Genomic DNA, 21,215 nt, shown 5'->3' with positions numbered 1-21,215 from the left:
AGCTTTGTTCAAAAGATGATTTCGCTGCATTGAGCACATACGACACCACGCAACGTAATAGAGTCTAACAGCGTGCGGAATATTCTATTCTCGAATATTGTTTTGTCAATGAATCGATCAACAAAGTTTAATTTTGATTCTTAGTCAGGCTGGTGAGAGTTGGAAGTTCTAATCATCTTGACTTTTACCTTTTTCTGGCCGTGATCTCAAGTAAAATATTTCGCTTTTTGTTTTTATGGCAGACCGCACCAGCGAAGTGCAAATCGCTGACATGACAACATAATTTAAAACGTCCTCTTTTCAACTACAATGTTGCACAAGGGGCAGGCAGTAAATAATCGCAAAATCACTTACCTGTAGTGACAGTCGGTGAATCAGGTCTTGTGGCAACAGGGGTGTTGGATGGGGTTGAAATTGTGGGTGTACTAACAGAGATTATCTAGAAAATAAGTATCATGAATGTAAGCAACGTACCTAGTTGAGCAACTGTAAATTATTATTGAAGTGGAACTTTGTTTTGTAGTCAATACAACTTTAGCCACTTTTAAAACTCGCAAAACTTTTAGAATTCTTAACCCTGACAATTAGTTCAACTTGGTATGAGGGAGACCTGCTTTTCGTTTTTTACTTGTGCCAAGTTGCTAAATAGAGCAATAATGTTTCCCCATCTGAAAGTTAAGGAGACTTATCAATTTGAAAAAACTGCAATTATTACAATAAAAGCTCAAGCTTGACCAGATTGATGTAATACCTGCTCTGCGGTAGCTGTTGATTGGTCGGCTTCGGCTGCGGTTTCTCTCGCGTTTTGCTCATGTTGTGCCTTCTCTTCTTTCTCTTTTTCCTCTCTTTCTTTTTTCTTTCTTTCCTCTTCCTTTTGCTTCTCGGCTTTCTCTTTCTTTCTCTTTTCCTTTCTCTCCTCCAACTCTTCCTTTCCAATTTTCAGCAGATGTTCCACGATGTCGTCCTTGATCACTGTAGAAAAAAAAACAATTGTTATCTCGGTTGTGAAGCTAGGTCAAGGTTCACAAGCAATTCCATCTAACGGACAAGTAATACCAAGTACACAAAACAACATGGAACATTGAAATTTACAAGTTTCTCATGAAGATTGCGAGTACGTTTAAAAGAAAGTAAATACCATACTCTTGGACATACCATTAAAAATAGGTAATAATTGGAGCATATTAGACGAAACGAAACAAAGCGTTGATGTCGACACAACACAAAATATTTTGAAAAATTTAAAGAAAAGCAAATGTTTCACAACATAAAAATTTCGCGATATACGACACCAAATCTGAAATATTTTCGCTCCTGGTGACAGCTGACCAAATGCAAAAATCTGTTTTAAGACGGACAGAAATACATAACCATACACTATCGTTACCATTAACAATATCGCCAACTTACGTGCCATTCTGTCATAAAGGCTATGGGCGTCTAACACACAGCTTTCTTCCACCCATCTCGCCAAGGACGAAGGCACATTATCAGGCACAGTGGCAGCAGTGGGGTTGGCCATCAGTCCACTTTGATATTGAAACATGCTGTCCTGTAACGCAAAGGATCAATTTCACATCTTTTTAATTTCTAAATTTCGATCATCAACCACACCAGTGTTGACCCAGATTTTAAGTAAAGGCGACCGGTTCCGTCAACAACAGAGGAATTCCGCAAGGTTTAAATAAGCTGAGTGCCACACTTCACGGGCTAAGCCCCACGAGTGATTCTGGTCTATTGTAACACTAAGCACATTTATGCTGATCAGAAGTGGTTACTTTGCAAACAACCGAATTTTGTGAACATTCATAATAGTGATCCCGAAGAACTCACCAAGAACAAGCCATCGACGATGTCATCCGATGCATGGCTGATGTCTTCGGGATTCAAAGGTACTTGTATTCTTCCACCTCCTTCATTGTAGAGAGTGTTGGAAATCTGGAGGATATTTTGCGCCACGGAAGGACCAAGCAATCTAGAAAAAAGAATAAAATAAATGTTTTCTTTTAACACTGACAATTTGTGGTGAACCACCGTAACTACCTTACCATGCGTAACTACCATGCGTAATGCTTACCTTTTACCTGCGTACTTTTACCTGCGTAATGCGTAATACTTTTACCATGCGTAATGCTTAACTACCATGCGTACTTTTACCATGCGTAACTACCTTACTGGGTGGTCAACTGGTGTCATGTATAAAATTTAACAAAAAAATTGAACAGTTTATTGCGAGGGTGCCAACACTAATATTCCTGTGCACGCATATCATCATTTGGTAAGATAGGACATAATTAGGAAAACAAGCTTCGTAATAATGATGTGGGTATGGCTTTCACACCACCAGATCACAATTGCAAGCATAGGAAACAAGATGAAACTAAAGTAAAAAAAAAATATTAAAACGCATTTAAAATAACCGTTTAAAAGAACTTGTTAGTAATTGGGGCTTGATCACCTTTTGTGCGGTGTATGAAAAGAATCACACTTCCTACCTCTGTAAGACCATTGGTGTGCTTCTGGGCTGCCTGTTGACGGTGTAATGAAGATGGATGGTGTGGTTATGACCGGAATTATCTGTCCTGGCTCGTTCTGACGCGTCCGTTCCTGCTACAGTGCTTCTTCCGACACGGTGGTTCCATCGATCGGTCGAGGACTGGCCACCCGTACCAAGACCACTAAACGACTGGCCCTGAGCTCGTGCGGCCCCGGGCGCCGCGTTGCCGTCGGTGACTTGCGCGTGGTTGGCATGGCGCACGAGCAGAGGATGGCAGGCGGTTACTGTGCCGGGCGGTGGTGGTATGGAGCGAGCAGAGTCGGCGTTGTTTCTGTTATCGTCGCCGTGGACCACAACAGGGAGCGCGATTCGTCTTCCTCCCATGTCGTTCATGGGGATCAACTGGCGAGGCATGCGTGCACCTGACATACAAAACATGAACAGTGAATAAACACATTGATTTCACGCAAACAAATTTCACTATTAGACGAGAAAATTAATCACGACCTTGACAAATATCTACAATATGTTGACAGCTGTATTCATATTTATGTGACATATGGGATATGCAATTACTAGGTACGCAAGTAACCGAATGTCCGCAAAGTACACCACTCTCCGACTTGTATGTCAACCAACAAATCAGGGTTTTTACATTGATACATCGTCTGCAGACGTTGAATTGATGTAAAAAATGACCGGATAAACGGCTGAAAAAGATCCATTCAAAGCAGTTACAACAAACCTCCGAAAATGTCTTCTAGGTGAATGAATAAATCATTTTCCGGCTGCTCGCCTGACATGAGATCGTAGACGAAAGTATCGTAAGTCAAATCGCCGCCGTAACCTTAAGAAAAAGGAAAAACAAAACTTTTAACAAGTTCGAGAAGCCAACAAGTCCATATAACTGCGTTGAAATCCTTTGGGTATTAAAATAATATGTAACTTTGAGTGCAGATCATTACGCTGAATAACAATAACACAACGTCAATTTACCATCATCCGCATCGTGGTTGTCCATGTCCGATCCACTGTCGTCATCACCAAGGTCGTCATCATCCTAGAAAAGTTTCAACAAAATTTTCATTCAAAGAAATCCTCTCCTAAAAAGGCTGCGAAATAACAATGCTCTGAGCAGCTTACTGAATTGTGACTGTTCGCCAAGTCGTGTCGCACTAAGTGAACTTGAATTGTGAAGTGAACTAGACTGGCAGGATGTTAGAATAAAGGATTCAATTGCTATTTGCAACAAAAAGTCCATACAACTAAACACGTATTTTTGTTTAGGAAAAGTTTGAAGCGACGTCATACATCCTGATCGTCGTCATGGTCACTTTCGTCACTGGTGTCGTCACCGTTGATTGTGTCATCGGCAATGTCGTCATCTTCATCTTGACTAATGTCTTCCAAAGCTGCACATATAACAGTGACAGTAGCAAAGCCATTTGAAGTGATTTTTCAAAGAAAATTAAAATCTAGAAAAATAGAGATGAAACAATTCTTGCATAAGAATTTAGATGAAATTACTAAAATGCTGAGTATTCTGAAGAAACGGTCAAAGCTAAACTGATATTCCACACAAAGATCATGCTGCTAAAAGTGAAACTCAATCTATTGCATTCTAAAGAAAGATTGTGGGTCGGATTCAAACCCTTTGCGAGTTTGAATTCAAATCCTTGGCCAGCGTACCGGTCTTCGGATATCGCTCAATAAACACGTCAAAAATGCTCGTAATATTCAAAAGACTATGATTTTGTTGAAAAAAAATAAAACAAGTTTCTTTTAAGATGTGTTTTTAAATGAACAAGCGCAGAAACACGATCCACATCCTTAATCGTGAGGTGACCAACCTACTGCACCCCTGCTCCTGCTATCCTCATCCTGCTCAATCTGTGTCGTGTCAACTCCTCCAGTCGAATTGATCCTTGTTCCACGTACAACCACTTCGACATCAGATGGACTTCCATCGTTGTCGTGACCTGACATCGGCTCCATGAAGACGTCCTCTTGCACAAGAGGTTGATCTTCGGCTGAGGAGATAAAACATTTTGTTAACTATACTACGGTATGGTTTTAATAACTTTGTTCACTGGATATTCCAAAATGTTCTTGGTTCAAAATCAAACTCAAACGACGAATGTAGTCGAGTTGAGAACTTCGATGTATGTCCTATCGGTCAAGTTCTACGTTAATATGACAAAAATTTATGGTTTACGTTTATATTACGAGATTCATATAAGAAAATGACCACAGCGTGACTTACAAGCATCAAGGTACTGCAAATCCGACTCCTGGCTGACATTGTCACCAACCAGCACATCCATGTACTCGTCAGAAATGTTGTCTGCGAGAAGATACAACAAAAGTGAGCTATTACAATGTAGGCTGGATTAAACTGGATTAACGCTGAAACAGTAACCTTTGGCCAAACCAATAAGTGATAAATATTTTATACCTTAAAAAGTGGTAAAGTAGTTTTAATCAAGTTGTATCTTAATACTCAAATCATCCCTAAAATCCTGTGATTATATTGTAATTAGTATGAACTTTGAAAGAAATACGAAAACACAACAAAAATCTACCTTCGACATCAGCTTCAAGTGCGTCTTGGTCAGCTGAAGGGGTGTTTTGGCTTGTTTCGTCATGAGCTTGCCAATCCTGACGTTAAGAGACATCAAGTTTACACAAATCCTGCATCACATTTCAACCGACGCCACGGTGGTATCTCTGGCCTTGTACCAGATCAGTCACAACACAACTTTGTTTTACAAAATTTGGCCTTAAATTTACTTGTAATGCCAAGCAATCGATTTTGTTCAATTAACCAGTGGCCCAAAGCTGGCCGTACTATTATCATTACACAACAAAAATAAAGTAACAAACGTCAAAATTTTATGATGATAAAAATAATTAATCAGGCATTAAAACTTACGTGTACTGGTCAATTTTAGCAATCTAACAACTTAAAAAAAAACATATACCTTCCCTTCCTCCTTGTCAAAACAACTTTTTGCAGTCTAGATTTAGAGCGCGTATAAACTCACCGCATTGACGGCGCTTTCTTCAGCTTCCTCTGCAATGGCTTGTGGCTGCGTCTGGTTTTGAGAAGTCGATGCATCGTCTGCATTCTTCTTTGCATCGCTGCCTTGTGGCTTGTTAGCACCTGTGCCTGTGGCTGACAGGCTCGTCCAACGAGTTAAAACCTAAAGGTTATTAGACAACTGGTGAAGATTGCGAACAGTTTTCTCTCTCAAAAACGTAAATTTATTTTGAAATGACGTTACAACGAAAAAGACTTAAATGAGATCAGTGGCTTAATTTTAAGGCAAGCGGCGATAAAAAAAAAAAAACGCTGAAATTGACTTTTTTCGTGCGCTTTGCTTTTTTTAAATTGTTGCTAGTTTTAGCACAACAAAGATAGAAAAGCAAACCGCAAAATGCCGAACAGAAACTCTCAGGCATCACCTCTAACGGCCTCAAAGCTGCATTGACAGTGTCAGCCATCTCAGAAGAACCGAGGTCTATGAAGTGTGGAACTTTGGCCAGGTCCGAGGCCAGACCTCTGCGGATCATCAGCTTCGGGATGTGGCCTGTGGTGGGATCGGGAGTCGAATCTTGGATCTGTTGGCGGCCGATCGGGCGTCGGTTTTGCGGGTTGGAAGACTTCGACGTGCACTCTATAATCGTCCTGTTGCGGCCAATGCAATGCAATTAAACGCCAAGCGACAGCGATGTTGTTTATTGTTTTCAATTTGAAATCAATTTGCCATTCGAGCATCCCCTCTAAGAAAATCCAACCACTTCTAAAATTATGGATGATTGAAATCACAGAAAATTGTCATCAGAACAGGTTATAAGGTATAACGTAAAATTAAAATGTCAACCTGATAACCTTTTACAAAATCGTAACCACAGGTGATAAACATCGGTATTCTTTATCAAGGTTCAAAGTTCAACTCATACAAAATGTGACGCTCGTTAAGGTTTTGCTATCTCTCAAAACTCACGTGATCATGCCCAGCAGAGCTCGCAACTTGGAGTGCTTCTGTGGGGACTCTGGCACATGGACCGCTCGAGCCAAAGCCGACTTCAACTCAGTCACCAAAGTGGCGTGAGCGTCCGCACCAGTGGTACCGGTGACAGGGTGGGACACAGCGAGACAGGCCAAGAAGACCCTGGCCAGGGCGGGGCAGTCTTTGTCCCAGGGCTCGTTATTTTCTTCAGAATCCTTCATATAAAGGAGTTGCTGGTCAGGTTTTCAATAACCCAGTCAACAAAATCGCCCCTTTTTACATTTATTCGACATCTACAGACGTTGAATCAATGTGAAAAGGGCCAATTTTATTGACTGGAAAGAACATCATGACAACGGAGTTACTGAATGCCGCAAAAAAAAACTTATATAAAAAATGCATTTGTTACATAACGTAGATTCTTATTCGTACGGTGCAAAATCAAAACATGATTATTACATTATTAATTTTTTATATAGCATTGTTAGAGCAATCAAAATGTCTTACACTCCGTTGGGTACCACAGCAGGCAGTTGGAAGATGGCGGAGTAGGTTGGTTCCCTTGCCAATAAATTGTGTGGGCTACAACAGTGTTTTAGGGTTTTACGTTATGAACAGCAAACTTCAACTCAACCTATTTGGCTTATATAAAAAAAATGCATTTGTTACATAACGTAGATTCTTATTCGTAGGGTGCAAAATCAAAACATGATTATTATATTATTAATTTTGAAAAACTACTTGAAATTAAACGCCTTAAGAAGTACAGCAACCAATGCAAGCTGCAACACGACCCGGAACCCTTCAAAAGTCGTTGGGATAAACAAAATGATAAGTTCAACAAATTGTACCAATGCGGCATTTCACATTACTTTGTATCGTTATTTTGTTGCATTTCTAACGAATTCTTAGGAGAGTTGTTTCTACAAATCGCTGATTTAAAATAACAAATCGCAAAAATATCTGAAGCTCGACAAAATAAAAATGAAATTACAGATCGCATAATCGCAGCAAAGGAAGTTGGAAGTCGAGCTTCAGTGACGGAAGTGGACGAGGATGGTGATGATCCAGCAGCGGCAGTGGTGTCTTCTGTTCCACTTTCGGACCAGGGAACAAGTAAATGATCAAGAATGAACGACAGAGCGGTGCAATCCTGAACGTTGAAATAACGTTACTAAGTGCTAGCTTTCCTGCATTGTAGTACTGCAACATGAACATCAATGACACAATTAAACTAACTGAAACGATCTAGCCAACCAAAATTGCCTTTTTATGTTGTTTCAATGTTGGAACACTTTGAAACGACGTAAAAACAATGTAAAATGACCCTCGGTAAACACTGAAGTGATGTGAAACGGCAACTTTTAGTGAGACTGAGTATCGCCACAAAAGTTTTGATAAACGTAACGTACATGTTTGATGAGAGAGGAGATGCCAGCTTTGTACTGATGAGTTGCGACCAGCGTAGCGCATGAAGGATATGATCGCACAAGCTCGGCCAAAAGTCGCAAAATGGACGACTTGGTCACCAAAGGTTTGTTCACTGAAAGTTACAAAGCATTATAAAAACATGTACATCGGCAGTCGACTGTTGCAAGCGGCGGTGATTTCGGCCATCTGGACATCGTGAAGAGCCCATGAACCACATGATCATCATCACCCAATTTAAATATTTTAAATTATCTCACTGTTAAGATCATGCTATGCCTCATTGCCTCAGTTTACATTTGGAGTATCTCAACAATTCACTCACTTTCGGCCTTGAACAACGGACACGACCGTTGGTCGAAAAAGTTGTCTTCTTTCGATTTTGCGTCGTTAGACGTTGCCAACAGCTGCGCAAGAGTCGAATTACCATTCGAAAAAATGTCATTCCCTGCAGGGCTCTGAAGAAGTTCGCCAATGTAAGTACATTATAATGGAATTATAACAAATATAATTGCTAGTCACCTAAAAACCTTTACAACGTGTTTCACCTTAGATGAGATAGGAAAGTTCTTATTTAAATATGCATTATATTTGAATAAGAACATTCTGATCCCAATTAGAGTGAAACAGACTAAAGGTTTTTAGGTGACTAGCAACTATATTTGATATAATTCGCTCTGCTGGGCTTTTTCGCTTGACATTGAGCACTTTTTGTAGTGTTGATAGTGTTTATTATTTATATGGGCGTTAAATAGACGCAGTGGAAAAGCGAAGTTAGAGAATCTAACATGTGAGCGATTGCGCTTCCAAGGCAGCAATTTCACTCTCAGTTTCTGGGTTGTTCAATAAACACAAATACTTGAAAAAAATGTTTCTGTGCGGTCTTAGGAAAGAAAATCAATGAAATTTGTTAATTTTGAAAGGAGATTTCATTTGTATGGGTGGAAACGATAAATTAATTCAACACGACATACCTGGGTTGAGGCTGAATCTTTTTTATTGGCGGGGGAGGAACCTGAATAATCAATTTCAACATTTTACACAAATGTTCAAAATAAAAAATCGAAAACACAGAACAGCTTTAAAAAAAGCTGTTTCAGTCAGTCGTATGGCATGAATACTGTCTCTGTACAGTGTACAGTTTTGGCATAAAAAAAAAAATAGTACACAACCGAATTCGGCCGGCGAACAATACACTGTATATTACATTGTGCATGCGAAGCAAGAAAATTGAGAAAAATCGTCAACCTTTTGATGCAGAGGTTGAGTCCTGGTTTGTGACGGGTAGGGCATCTAGTAGTTGTTCGATCGTGTTCACCACGACGGGAGGTAGAAAGCTGGAGTAGTGGACTTGCTCGACTTTGATCGATGGCTTCAGTGTCTTTACTTCTGGAAGATTCGGCGACTCCTCCTGAGGCTCCACATCTTGAAAATATCCGATGAAGATTTTTTAAAAACGGATAACAAAAATCCTCTATTCTGTTATTTGAATTTTTTTAAAGCACCTGATAAAACTTAACTGAACTCTATTATCTAGTAAGAAAAACCAACTATTTTTACATTGATCAACATCTGCTGACGCAATGTAAAAAAGAACGTTTTGTGCTAACTGGATAACGTCGTGAAAACGCTGCAATTTTATAAAATAATAATGAGAAAACATATCGATTATGGCCAAAACATCCAAAAAAGGGCAACATACTTCTCAATGATTGGACTTGCAGGTTGATGCGCATGTTTTCAAAGCAGGCCTCGGAGAACAACTTTGGATGCTGGCAAGCGGCTGGTGCCAATGCTCTCAACACGTAGTGCATCTCCCTGCTGCCTGTGCTGCCGCTGTTGACGCCGCAACTCGAATTTCCAGCTCCGGCGGTGGCTATGTTCCGTATTGTCTACCAGATGAGGTACGAGTGTTATCACTGCTGAAGCTCTTTCAGAAACTATGCCATTTTTTGAACAAAATTAAAGGTGTTACATGTAAATCAGACCTTATTGGCATCAGAAATGCACTTTTAAAACGAAAATAGAGAATCTCAACATTCTGTAAATGATAACAAGCATACGATACAACTTTGTACAACTGCAAAACAAACTTTATTATACTTCAGTGTAAAAAAAAACAAAAAAACATCGAAGACGGTAGTTGGACCAGACCCCTCAGCAAGTGCTTCAACTCAACAAGTACATTTCGGCTACTGCCCAAGTCAGCAAATGAAATTTTCACCTAGCATCGGACTTGCTTGGTCATTGCTTACTAAACTGAACTTGTTGACCTGTAACATGCCAAGTATTGGCTTGGTCAGATTTTACTTACTTAGGTTCATCATTTACCAACTCAGCCACTTGCTGAAATGTTACTAGCTCAGTTGTCACTTGCCTCAACTGTATTGTGCTGAGTTCACAACTGCTGCGTTGTAGGAGACTCATCTAAGACTATCTACCAAAACAATTCAAGAAAATTAAACCTTATCCATGGTTATCTTCAGAGTGTTGTAGTCTTCCATGATGTGCCTCAGCAAGAGAGTAGCCAACGAAGCGAATCCTATGAAACCATGACGGTTCTTCAGTCGAAGCAAGGCAGAAGCTCCTCCTAGCTGAGCAAACAACATCGCCCTTTTGTGGCCTTCTTCTGTTTCCGTTCGGGTCAGCCTGCGGAAATGCAAACACAGCAATAAAAGATCGAGGCTCAAATAGAACGTGCAAAACTATAAGCCAAAGACGATCCACCATGTTCATCAGAAATCATTCCAATACGGAGATTTAAAAAGTAATAAAAATGTAATCTTTTGCCGCTTTCAGTGTAGATCAAACAATTAATAGCGTTTTCTGAACTAAAAGGAAACTATGACGATGAAGACAATTTAAATTTTGTAATTATTTTGCTTTTGGGATATCTTGAAATTGATAAACAACTGTTTTTCGAATAAAAACATAAAAATCGCTAATTGGATTACCTCAACAGCAGCCTCATACAAGAATGTAGGGTGTCGGCATCCACTGGTAGACATATAAAGGCAGTGCACGCCACAACAAGCATTTCAATTTCTGCTTCGCTGAGCTGCATGTACTGGTATGGCTCAGCGGAGGTAGAAGGCAGGCTCTCAAGTGTGACTTGCGGTGGCGGCGGTACAGCCACAACATCGGTTTCCATGGTTTCGTCTGTTGAAAAATGCTCGTGAAAACGCCGAAGCAAAAAACACGTTTCGTTAACGCTTGAACAATAAGAAAAAGAAACTTTTTAGTGATCGATACAATCTGCAGTATAATTTGAAAAGCAATCAGACCTCACCCAAAGGCAAACCTTCAGGTTTTGGTATTTTCTTTTCCGTTTCCTTCTTTTTGGCATCGTCCGACTTGAACGTGGGCATGATGGGTCTTCTGTTGCCCGATTCTTCGTTGTATTGGATCAGTTGATGGAAATTGATCGTGTACCTTCGCCTTCCAGCGGTAAACCTAAGAAAACAATCGTTTTTTCCTCGATGCAAAGTATTAAAAATAAATCCGCAAAACTTTAATAGTTGATCTCAAATCATCAAAAATATTTAAACAAACCTTGTCAAACCGGTTTAAACCGGACAAAGGTCGATATTAAACTGGCGCTATTAATATTCTAATCTTTGGCCAATTCTCACTGATCTAAAAAATATATTTGTGTCGCTGAGTTAAGACTTTTTATGTGCGGTCAATAGTTGCGTGTCAATTTTGTATTATAATCGTTCTAGGGCTACAGGTGCAGTATGAGCAGTGAGCACCCTCCAAGTCTTAAACTTATAGAAAAGCAGAACAAAATATATCTTAACTTTGGAATCTCGTGAAAACTCGTGACAATTTCAAGGTTAGAGTTCAAATCGTTTAAGAAAATCGTTTTTGGCGGAAGAAACCTTCTTTTATACAAAGATCGCTTAACAAGCAACCTACCGCTTCTGCAGCAGCAAGCAAACAATTTTTCAGACATATAAATGTATCTTTTAAAACAAAAACGATACAAATATATTGACAATCCTGAGAAACTTAACGAAAGCGAATAAAAATAAACTCACCGAGTATAATAAAGAATAAAGATCGTACAACGTCAAGCTCATGACAAAACAAACATCACAAAAACGTATCGCAGGAAAGCAATTTATTTTTAAAAAAATTAACCACCAGTTGAACAAAGCAGCATTTCTACCTGACACTTGGCAATCCGGCTTTGTACGCATCATCGATGCTTTTGTGGTTGGCAGGACTGTAGTTGCACCAGCGGCCAGAGCGGTCGTCAAACCACTTCCATTCGCGCTTCTGTCCGGCATACTTTTCCGACAATTGCCGACGACAGCCCAGCCACACCCGAGTACGCTCGTACATGTCAACGAGAAGAATGATGGGGGAAAACCATCTGCAAGCAATCACTAGTCTGTTGAGCTCACACGACAAAATATCCAACGTTTTGTCGCATTGACTGAGACTGGCCTTGTCGTTTTGCTGCTTGACTCTTATTTGCTGCTTGATTTATTAAGCAATTATTTTCAAACCACAAAAGTTTTGACTGAAGTTTAGTGTAAGCAGAAGATGCAAGCGATGCCGTTCGCACAAAGTAAAGACTGGAAGTTTAATGTCTGTGTTGACAACTTTATTCCGTGTGCGTGGTTTGCAACCAGTGCACAAGGGTCAGCACTCAGCAGCAGTCGTCACAGTCTTCACTCAAATTCAAGCAAAAGGTTTCAATGATGTTGAAACAAAGAGGATGCGACTTACTTTGGGGTTGGTTGCCCATCGGCGTTGCTCTTCTGCGCCCAACTGGCAGCACGAGACAGCAGATTGACCAGGGACGGTATCAAACGGGTTTCACTCAAGATCCGGGCACAAGACTCCTTCATTTCCTGGCATAAAAAACTCGGTTTACAAAAGCAATATTTCAAAGTTGATCCAATGTCAACGTGAAATTGAAGTAAAACGATGATTTTGTGAACAAAATATGCAAAAACACAGACAAATGTCATGGTGGAAAGGTTCACAACAACAGCTAACTGCAAATGATAGATTTTGTTGTGTCTATTGTTTGGCAATTTTACACAATTTCCAGCTAATGAATATATTACGTGGTATTTGTGGAGGTTTATTGTTAAACCAGCGCTACACTTATTCAAGTCCAAGTTGCAGTCAGCGAAACGAAATCACTGTAAACTCATCTCAAAAGCTTAAGCTGTTAGTTTAAGTCGATCATCCAGCACACAAAATTGCATTTATATCAAATTACCTCAAACAAAAGAGCAAAGAGAAGAGCTTGAGTTGCCAAGCCATCTGTGGTCTCATCATCGTTGACCCATATGCCTGTCTCTTCTGCACTGTAGCTTTTCAGCAATCTTTCACACTTATCTTTGATCTGTCACAGAAAAATATTATATTCGGGTGTATAAAAGGACTTTGAATTAGTTCGCTGTAGCAGTTCAAAAAACATGCAACAGTGATGCTTGCTTGGTTGGTTTGCATTTTCTACATCATTAATTGACGTTACAAAAGTGTTATTCATCAAATGATAAACAAGTGAGTGTTCAAAAAGTCAAATAAAAAGTTGTCCTTTCAAGTAAATACAGTTCTGTCATCTAGCAACAGACGTGTGTGTACTGCATGGATATGTACAGAAAGAAAATTGCTGTGTGTTGCTGTTCAAAAAATCAGTCGATGATTGAAGACGCTTCTTACCTGATTGACAAGTTTTTCAAAAACACCGTCAGACCATCCTTTTCCCGCCCTTTTCATCAAAACCACAATGACGTCACAAACTCTGCACAAATCACGCGACAGCATTATAAAATACTGCAACAGTAGAATTGCAAAAAAGCTTTGATAAAAACGAAATTTTAAAAGACCAGTTCTGAGCAAAGGATGATTGCATATCACAATATTGAACCACGTTTTTATCTGCAAAGACTGTAAGTTTAAACGGTTGCTTGTCTTCTGTCCATAGTTATGAAAAGCTATCAAAAGTTTGTTCACGAACAGCAATGAATAAATTGATCAGACGCGATGATTTAATCCTCAGAAGAGCAGAGGTCACCGTGCTTTTCTGGAGCTTAATCTTAGCAGCTACACATTCCTCTAAAGACTTCAATTAAGTTGTCGTTGACTTGAAGATTATGAAAATCCGTCCTTTTAAGATAAATTCAACGTTCACAGAAGTTGAATCAATGTGAAAAAGGACAGGTTTTGTTAGCTGGTTGCAGACACTGTACCTGTAAACTGTATCAGGCAACTGGTTTACCAACTGCAAGCTTCCTTCGAAGATGCTTGCAGCAAATTCATCAATGTCGCTTGCAGACAGCGGCTCTTCGTGGTCCTGGCAAAGAGAATCACATTAATTATAATCAAATGTAAAATGAACTCGGACACGATGTAAAATATTGATATTTTCACTTCAAACGGAACCGTTGAAACAGGTTCTCAAAGTGGGAATACAAACAAGCACAACCAAAACAACTACCTGAAATGCTATCAACTCACAACAACTAAAAAGCGATGACTGCCACCGGTGGCGAGTCGCACTTAAAGCTGCGGCCTCCTGGATTATTACTTATTTATTGATATGCATTGGTGATTGTGGTACAGCTGCACTACTGCATTGTAGCGGTTATTTCCAAACTTACTAAACAGGGCTATGAATGCTGCAAAATAGTTGAGTACAAAGAGACACATTTAAGGTAATAAGAAACCGCCATTTTCGTTTGGGTAACCGCTCGAAAGTTTGGAAATCACCGCTATAGAACGACAAAGGTCGGAGTTTCCGCTGCGAAGTTAAATAGTATTTTAAAAATGCAGATATACGAAAAAGTATGTGACAATGTCCTTAACGAGATGATGACATTCTTCAAGATTTTCTTTTTGTACTTCTTCAAACGGCAAAAAACACACCACAAAAAAGAGTAATAACTCGGTGAGAGGAAGTTGCTCTTTCAAATCACGTTTCTCTGTAAGCGGAAAAATGGAGGGCAAACCTGGCTGAGCGTGTTCATTTCCTCTTCGTCTGCCTTCAACAAAGCTTCTAGTTCTTGTTTCTTTTTAATTTCCTGAAACAAACAGAATAAAAATAATGTAACCAATTCTTCTGTATGAAACTTAAGTTGCATTGAGAAGCTGAAAAAAGAAAATCAGACATCATACATTGATTCAACGTCTGCAGATGTAAAATGTAAAAATGACGGATTCTGCAGTCTGGAAAGAACCGCAATTAATGAAATGTGCTTTTTGTTGGTTTAATATCTCCAGATGTTACAACGTAAAAAGGCTGCTTTTTTCTGCTAGGTGCTTATGTGGACAAAACAGAAATACAATGGAGGTAAAAGATGTAAAAGAAAACCTCTTCCGGTTCTTCAGGGATTGTGGGTTCAGGTTCTTCCTCTTTCTCTTCTTCTGGTTTGACTTCCTCTTCGCTCGGATGCTCAGGTGCAACTTCCGGTACATTTTCATCCTGAACAAAAACAGAAAACTTGTTGTTGGTAATTTACCGTTCAAAAACGAAATTCCCAATCATTGAACATCCGGGCTACTGACTTACACAACGGTGTTACGCCTGTTTTTTGACAGAAGAAGTATCTCTTAATGTGCTATGCTATTTATCCGCCCTCCTTTAGGCATCTTAGGTAAAATGAAAATGACAATGTGATTTTTTTTTAAACATCATCAATTTAACACGAAACACGTAATTAAAAAACAGTCAAGGTTTTATTGACGTAATGTACTTTTAGAGAAAAAATTTCAAAAAATGTTCAATAACAATTGGAAAAAAGAACCAAACAAGAAAAAACTTCTTACCTCAGTAGGGGGCGCCGATTCCACAGGGGTTGCCGATTCCACAGGGGGTGGAGTGGTGTTTTCCAACGACATCGTGATTGCACGGATCAGTTGATCCTCTTCGGACGAGTGGGTCAACAACCATTCGGTGGCACCTTCGAGCGTGTTCGCGACTCCGAGCGCTTCCAAGCAACTTTCGCGTGGGAACCCCATGTCCATCAACTGAGAGATAAACATATTAGATTATGAAATCCTTTCATGTGAAAATGAAACTAAAAAATTAAAAACCGGAAAAACATCTTGACAATGCAAAATCACTTTCTCAGCAAAATGGCGAACTTCACTTGTGGATGACAATCCTGTACCTGCAGCACGAACACGGTGAAACAAGATGTTTAAATATAATCCATACGTCATCGCTTTTCGAACACGTCTGTGGTATAACGACCTAACGATATGCAGTAAGTGTTTGCAAAGCTTTAAAAGAAATGAGAATCGTGTCACTAAACCGCACTGCAGCCTGCCGCTGCTTGCTGAAGATGTTCGATCGCTCTACAATCAGCAAGCCAGTCCTTATCTAACACTGAATTGATACAACGTCAACCGACATGTCAAAAAAGTGAATTGCTGGCTCATTAAAGACCAATACATTTTTCAGTAGCATTATTCAATATGGACATTGCCATCACTGCATTCGTGTGATGGAAGCAGCAAACTGTGAATGCTGACTTGTTCGCATTTGAAATTGAATTGTGATCAAGTGAAACATGAAAGCAATTTATGAGCAAAAGATTTGAATTAAAAATGCACGCAGTGTTGAACAATGTGCATAAATTTTCGTTAACAATTTTCTACCTGTTGAACCAATTGAGGATCCGGTTCCGAGGCGGCGGCGGCGACAACTGGGGCGGCAGCGGGTGCTTCCGAGCGACTAGTTTCCGCACGCTGATTGGTTCTTGCTGCAGTGGAGGTCAAAGCTCTACAAAATCATGATCAAAGTGAGCTTGGCTCCAAGTGCCGATGCAAACGCAGTTTTTGAAGCAGTTGAAACATAACCAAAACTGTTAGCGCTTCAGTTTGAAGTTAAACTTGAGTAAAAATGCGTTGGGTTTTTGCAAACAAAAGTTGGGTGTTGAATTACAGTAGTTGCATTTGATAACAGTAATGATTGGAGGTGATGATAACAATGATGGTGATAACAGTAAAATGGTGCGGCCCAGTGTTCACTGTGACAAGAGAAAATTGCAGAAAAAAGAAAGTAATCCAAATCAGCAATAAACCTACCCAGGCAGCAAATCAGTGTCTTTTTACATTGATTCACGTCTGCAGATGTTAAATCAATGTAAAAAGCGACTGATTTGGGTACTAGGACCCATGATAACACACACAACGCACACTAAAATGATTCTCATTTTAAGTCCATAAATACCTTTGAGATGCTAAGGCTTCGAAATACTGTTCGGCTAAGGCCCGGGCGCCTGTGATAAAGAAACAACTCATTATAACCTTAACATACCCCGTTTGTTGGCATGTGCTTGGTGGATGAGGCAAAGACTTAACATTTCTTTTGTAACTTCAGAATTATTACCAATTCAAGGAAAAAAAACTCATCTTAGTCACACCTCAGCTCTGGACTCATGCAATTTCGTGAATTCAAATCTCATTTTTCAACAATTTTACTGCTTCTTTCATACGATGCATGCTGCTTAGGTAAATATTTAAAGTACTGTACATACAGAAGTTGAAGTTGTAAACCCAGTAAAAATGACCTGGTTGAAACTAAATCGACGCAATGATATGACGCAAATTGTAACGAAAGCTCAAAGCTACTCAGTAAAAAGATACTTTGACTTTTGAGTACAAGTACCACCTCAGATAGTAAAATCCGTCAGTTTTACATTCAACATCTGCACAAGTTGATTTTGCAGTCTGGGACTACAGCGTACCTTGGGTATTTTTTTCGCTACTTTTAGTCTTTTGTTTCGCTTCGTCGTTTTCTTCCTTGAGTTTATCGCGAGCGATCTGTTCCCCTCGGATGAGGTGACACAGAATGAGGATGACAGCGTCGCATATTCGACTGGAAAGCTTGGCCAGCCTACCGCCAGCCCACAAGTGCTGCAGCGCTTCTAGTGCCGCCTGGAAAGGAATCATTAGGTTGCGGTTGGAAATAACCAGATTTTTTTTAAGCCGCAAACGATAATAATCATCATAAATCAAGTTTCCAACCTGTTTTAATTAAAATTGCTGCGGAAGTCAAAATACTTTTGAGTACAAAAAATCGTTAAAAACTCAACTTAAAAACAACGCTGTAGTTTCCAACATATCTCAGGTAGGGGAACCACAGACTCATGGTTAATTTTTGTATCAGAAGGCCATGACTAGAAAAGCATGAGAAACCGCTGGGTTTAAGGGAGAATGTAAGGACGAGTTAAAATTTCCGACAAAAATCAACCATTCAAAAGCTTCAAAGCAACCGCATAGTAGAGTGGAGAGTTTCAGAGCGGTGCTGCACCACTCTGAAAGTTATGATTGCAAGAAAATTGTACCAACGCTTGACGTTGCACAGATATAAAATTATCGCTTTATTTACAGTGAGCACAACAGTACATTGGCAAACAAGAGTAGTAGGAAAGATTGCACGTTACATTGTAGGCAGAGCTAAGATTACGATTCGCTACATTTGCTCTTGTTTTAAGTTTGACTGATGCTCGAGACTTCTTTTAATGTGCTGGTTTCATTTCAAGCCCAGATGTTATACAACTTTGCCAAGTATCAAGAAGTTTAATAATGAATTAACTGTCAATAAACAAGTGGCAACGATGACCGAAACACCAAGAGAATCTCCTAACCACAACCTAACCACTGCTTCTTAAAATTTTCTATTTGACGAAAGCTAATAGCACTTTCATGATTGCAACATTGTTAAAATCATTGAGCTGCTTAACCCGCTTGGTACTATTTCTATTTAAATTAGTTTTATAAATACAAACAAGATGCCACAAAGAATACGCTAAGTCGCAGAATGGCTGCAATAAACAGGCTGTTGTATGTTGATTCTGAAACATTGAAATGTTTTCTATAGGTATTATGGAACAAATTGTCATAACATTTGTGGTACCGTACGTTAAAAAACCATAAGGTACAGACGCATTGGTCCTTAAATTTAGAAACCAAACATTAACTAATGACAGGTTTAGACCTAAAAACAGGTCTTTTTAAAAGATAGTTTAGTTAAGTCAAACAAGAACCCAAGCGGCAAACTAGCCATTTTTCTACATTGATGTAACGTGTTCAGAAGTTAATTCAACGTAAAGCAATGACTGGCTGGAACCCACAATTTACCTTTTGCGTCTTGATGAGAAATTTAACGGCGCTAAACGGAGCTTTAATGGGAGGAGGGACATTGGGGGAATTGAGAGTAGGAAGCCTCTCATGGATGAGATGAGGAGAGTTGAGGATGTTGCGTGGGTTCACCAATCTCTCCAAGAGCATGAGCCATGCATCGAGAAAGTCATCAACGCTTCCTAAAGAACAGACACTGTGACGTCATGTTAAGCATGGAGGAAACATTTTCTCAGAAAAAACAACTTTGAATAAACTTGAAAACTATAGTTTGTTAAAATAAGTAAACCCGGCGGTGCAGCATTTGGCGCTTAGTTTGAGCACTTATTAATAAGCAATAAACATAACTACTAACATGTTTTTTTTTTCAGCTTAAAAAGATCACCATAACCTCCATCAGCAACAACTTTTAAAACAATTCCATCACCTTAAAACTGCATAATGTACGTCAGTATAAAACATTTCCTAATGTTGCGATGCCATGACAAAGCATTGCGCTAGGCAGCATTTGGTGAAGTCATGTTTCTTCGTATGGACTGAGACAGCACAAAATGCAAACACATTGATATGCATTATGCAATTACCAGGTAGTTCGTTGGCTGAAGAGCCGCTGGACTCTTTGGTTTCAAGCGATTCTGAAGAGAGAGCCCATTTGAAAGACCTGAAAGAAAATAAATCATTTTAAAAACGACAGACAAATTGACAACATATTGGCAGATATGTTTTCACCTGAAACTTACAAAGATAATTTTAAGTCAAATTATGACATCACGTTGAGACAGGCATTATTTCTTGGCAAAGAAATGAAATATCAAACTGTTTTTGAAACGAAACTTATTGACAAGTAAATCCAAGGAACTTAAAGATTTAAAAAAGTTATGAGATTAACTTGAAACCACACCGGAAAATTAAAAATTGCGAAAGTTAACATCGTAAATACGTCAAAGCATAGCCAACCAAACCAACTCTTATTAAACTTTCGTTTTAAAGCTTAGAAAACTGATTCAACAAACAAAATGTAACTTCGTTATCCAATTCACAGTTAGGTAGGTTGCACAATCCATTGTGGTGTACGATGCAATATTCAATATGTTGATGAAATTCTCCATTAACATAATGATAACTTCTTTTTGAATTACGTCATCAATTGGAAAAAATAACCACAATCTAAAAATAAGAATCTGGCAACCCTGGAGCCGGTATCGGCAGATATTTTTCATCCGGTTCTATAACCCTGCCTCAGCTAACAAATTAGTTTTGTCAGTTAAAAGTAATCTTGGCCTCTTGTTCGAGTGCTGTCTGCCTCTGCTAAGTAAAAAGCTGCACGCGCCATTTCTTTCCTTCCGTCAACAAATGATAAGAAAACCGCAAAAGAACGAGGGAGATTGCACGATGTCACTTAGTTCACTGGGTGAGGTTTTTTTCAGTTGCTACCAATGAATTTTTACAATGGGTAAGACTAAAAACAAAACAAGCGCTGCATTCTTCTGGTGAGTTTCACTGGGCATAAAACGGAATCTATTACGCAAGGAAACGAAGGCATCAGTGCCATTCCAGCAATGGCCACATGCTTGCTGGAAGAAAAAGGTTCACCTCGCTACACGTATGAGCATTGAGCAATGAGCATGCACTTGAACAGCGAAGCATTGATAAAGCCTCCCGCAATCTCAAACAGCTGCTGTCTACCACATATCACCGTTGACCGTCGACATGCATTTTCAGTAACAAATTTATCACGTGATTGTAAAGTATTGGAGAAATTTAACTTTCATATTTCGCAAACAATTTGTAGCAATGATGATGACAAGCGTATAGGTTTTGAAAGTGTTGCTGAAAGTGAGTTTAGTTTCTGCACTTAGAGCTGTGTATTTTTTAAACTGATTGAAAAAGTATTTCAACTATTCCGCTAATAAATTCGTGGACAGCTAAAAAGTCAATTCGAACAGGCGATTTACCATACTTCATGCAGTGGCACCCTTTGAAAACCGTCGCAGACAATATTAATCTGATTTTTTAATGTCATGATCATGGTAATGACACAACCGCCCAAGTAGGTTTGCACAATGCACATAGTAGTTTGATTGCAACGTCGATCATCTCTGAGATCAGCAATAAGAGCAGCCATGACAGCAAAGTTCATCATTTTTACCCTGATCCAACGTTTG

At 39.3% G+C, this 21,215-nt stretch overlaps 1 protein-coding gene across 1 annotated transcript in view; it reads right to left on the bottom strand.

Annotated features, from left to right (window-relative positions):
• Positions 1-21,215, bottom strand: part of LOC145771741 (E3 ubiquitin-protein ligase HUWE1-like) — a 77,845-nt gene that overhangs the window by 19,600 nt on the left and 37,030 nt on the right. The window contains exons 29-65 of the mRNA XM_082583471.1: positions 19,635-19,711; positions 19,051-19,232; positions 17,655-17,844; positions 17,138-17,186; positions 16,564-16,687; positions 15,730-15,930; positions 15,275-15,385; positions 14,913-14,984; positions 14,154-14,257; positions 13,624-13,705; positions 13,178-13,303; positions 12,676-12,800; positions 12,110-12,316; positions 11,228-11,391; positions 10,893-11,097; positions 10,404-10,587; positions 9,641-9,830; positions 9,187-9,363; positions 8,913-8,953; positions 8,264-8,396; positions 7,923-8,053; positions 7,505-7,663; positions 7,018-7,092; positions 6,505-6,725; positions 5,963-6,185; positions 5,542-5,700; positions 5,080-5,155; positions 4,761-4,841; positions 4,348-4,527; positions 3,809-3,909; positions 3,494-3,557; positions 3,243-3,344; positions 2,496-2,919; positions 1,834-1,975; positions 1,411-1,552; positions 752-972; positions 355-439 (exon numbers count right to left, since the gene is read on the bottom strand). Coding sequence (XP_082439597.1) covers positions 355-439; positions 752-972; positions 1,411-1,552; positions 1,834-1,975; positions 2,496-2,919; positions 3,243-3,344; positions 3,494-3,557; positions 3,809-3,909; positions 4,348-4,527; positions 4,761-4,841; positions 5,080-5,155; positions 5,542-5,700; positions 5,963-6,185; positions 6,505-6,725; positions 7,018-7,092; positions 7,505-7,663; positions 7,923-8,053; positions 8,264-8,396; positions 8,913-8,953; positions 9,187-9,363; positions 9,641-9,830; positions 10,404-10,587; positions 10,893-11,097; positions 11,228-11,391; positions 12,110-12,316; positions 12,676-12,800; positions 13,178-13,303; positions 13,624-13,705; positions 14,154-14,257; positions 14,913-14,984; positions 15,275-15,385; positions 15,730-15,930; positions 16,564-16,687; positions 17,138-17,186; positions 17,655-17,844; positions 19,051-19,232; positions 19,635-19,711 — 5,330 coding nt within the window. The remainder of the gene's footprint in view (positions 1-354; positions 440-751; positions 973-1,410; positions 1,553-1,833; positions 1,976-2,495; positions 2,920-3,242; positions 3,345-3,493; positions 3,558-3,808; positions 3,910-4,347; positions 4,528-4,760; positions 4,842-5,079; positions 5,156-5,541; positions 5,701-5,962; positions 6,186-6,504; positions 6,726-7,017; positions 7,093-7,504; positions 7,664-7,922; positions 8,054-8,263; positions 8,397-8,912; positions 8,954-9,186; positions 9,364-9,640; positions 9,831-10,403; positions 10,588-10,892; positions 11,098-11,227; positions 11,392-12,109; positions 12,317-12,675; positions 12,801-13,177; positions 13,304-13,623; positions 13,706-14,153; positions 14,258-14,912; positions 14,985-15,274; positions 15,386-15,729; positions 15,931-16,563; positions 16,688-17,137; positions 17,187-17,654; positions 17,845-19,050; positions 19,233-19,634; positions 19,712-21,215) is intronic.

The sequence above is a fragment of the Aplidium turbinatum genome, chromosome 6 (genome assembly GCF_918807975.1).
Source record: "Aplidium turbinatum chromosome 6, kaAplTurb1.1, whole genome shotgun sequence".
NCBI classification, from domain to species: Eukaryota; Metazoa; Chordata; class Ascidiacea; order Aplousobranchia; family Polyclinidae; genus Aplidium; species Aplidium turbinatum.
The sequence above is the reverse complement of the archived record's forward strand: the minus strand, read 5'-3'. Positions and strand labels throughout refer to the sequence as shown.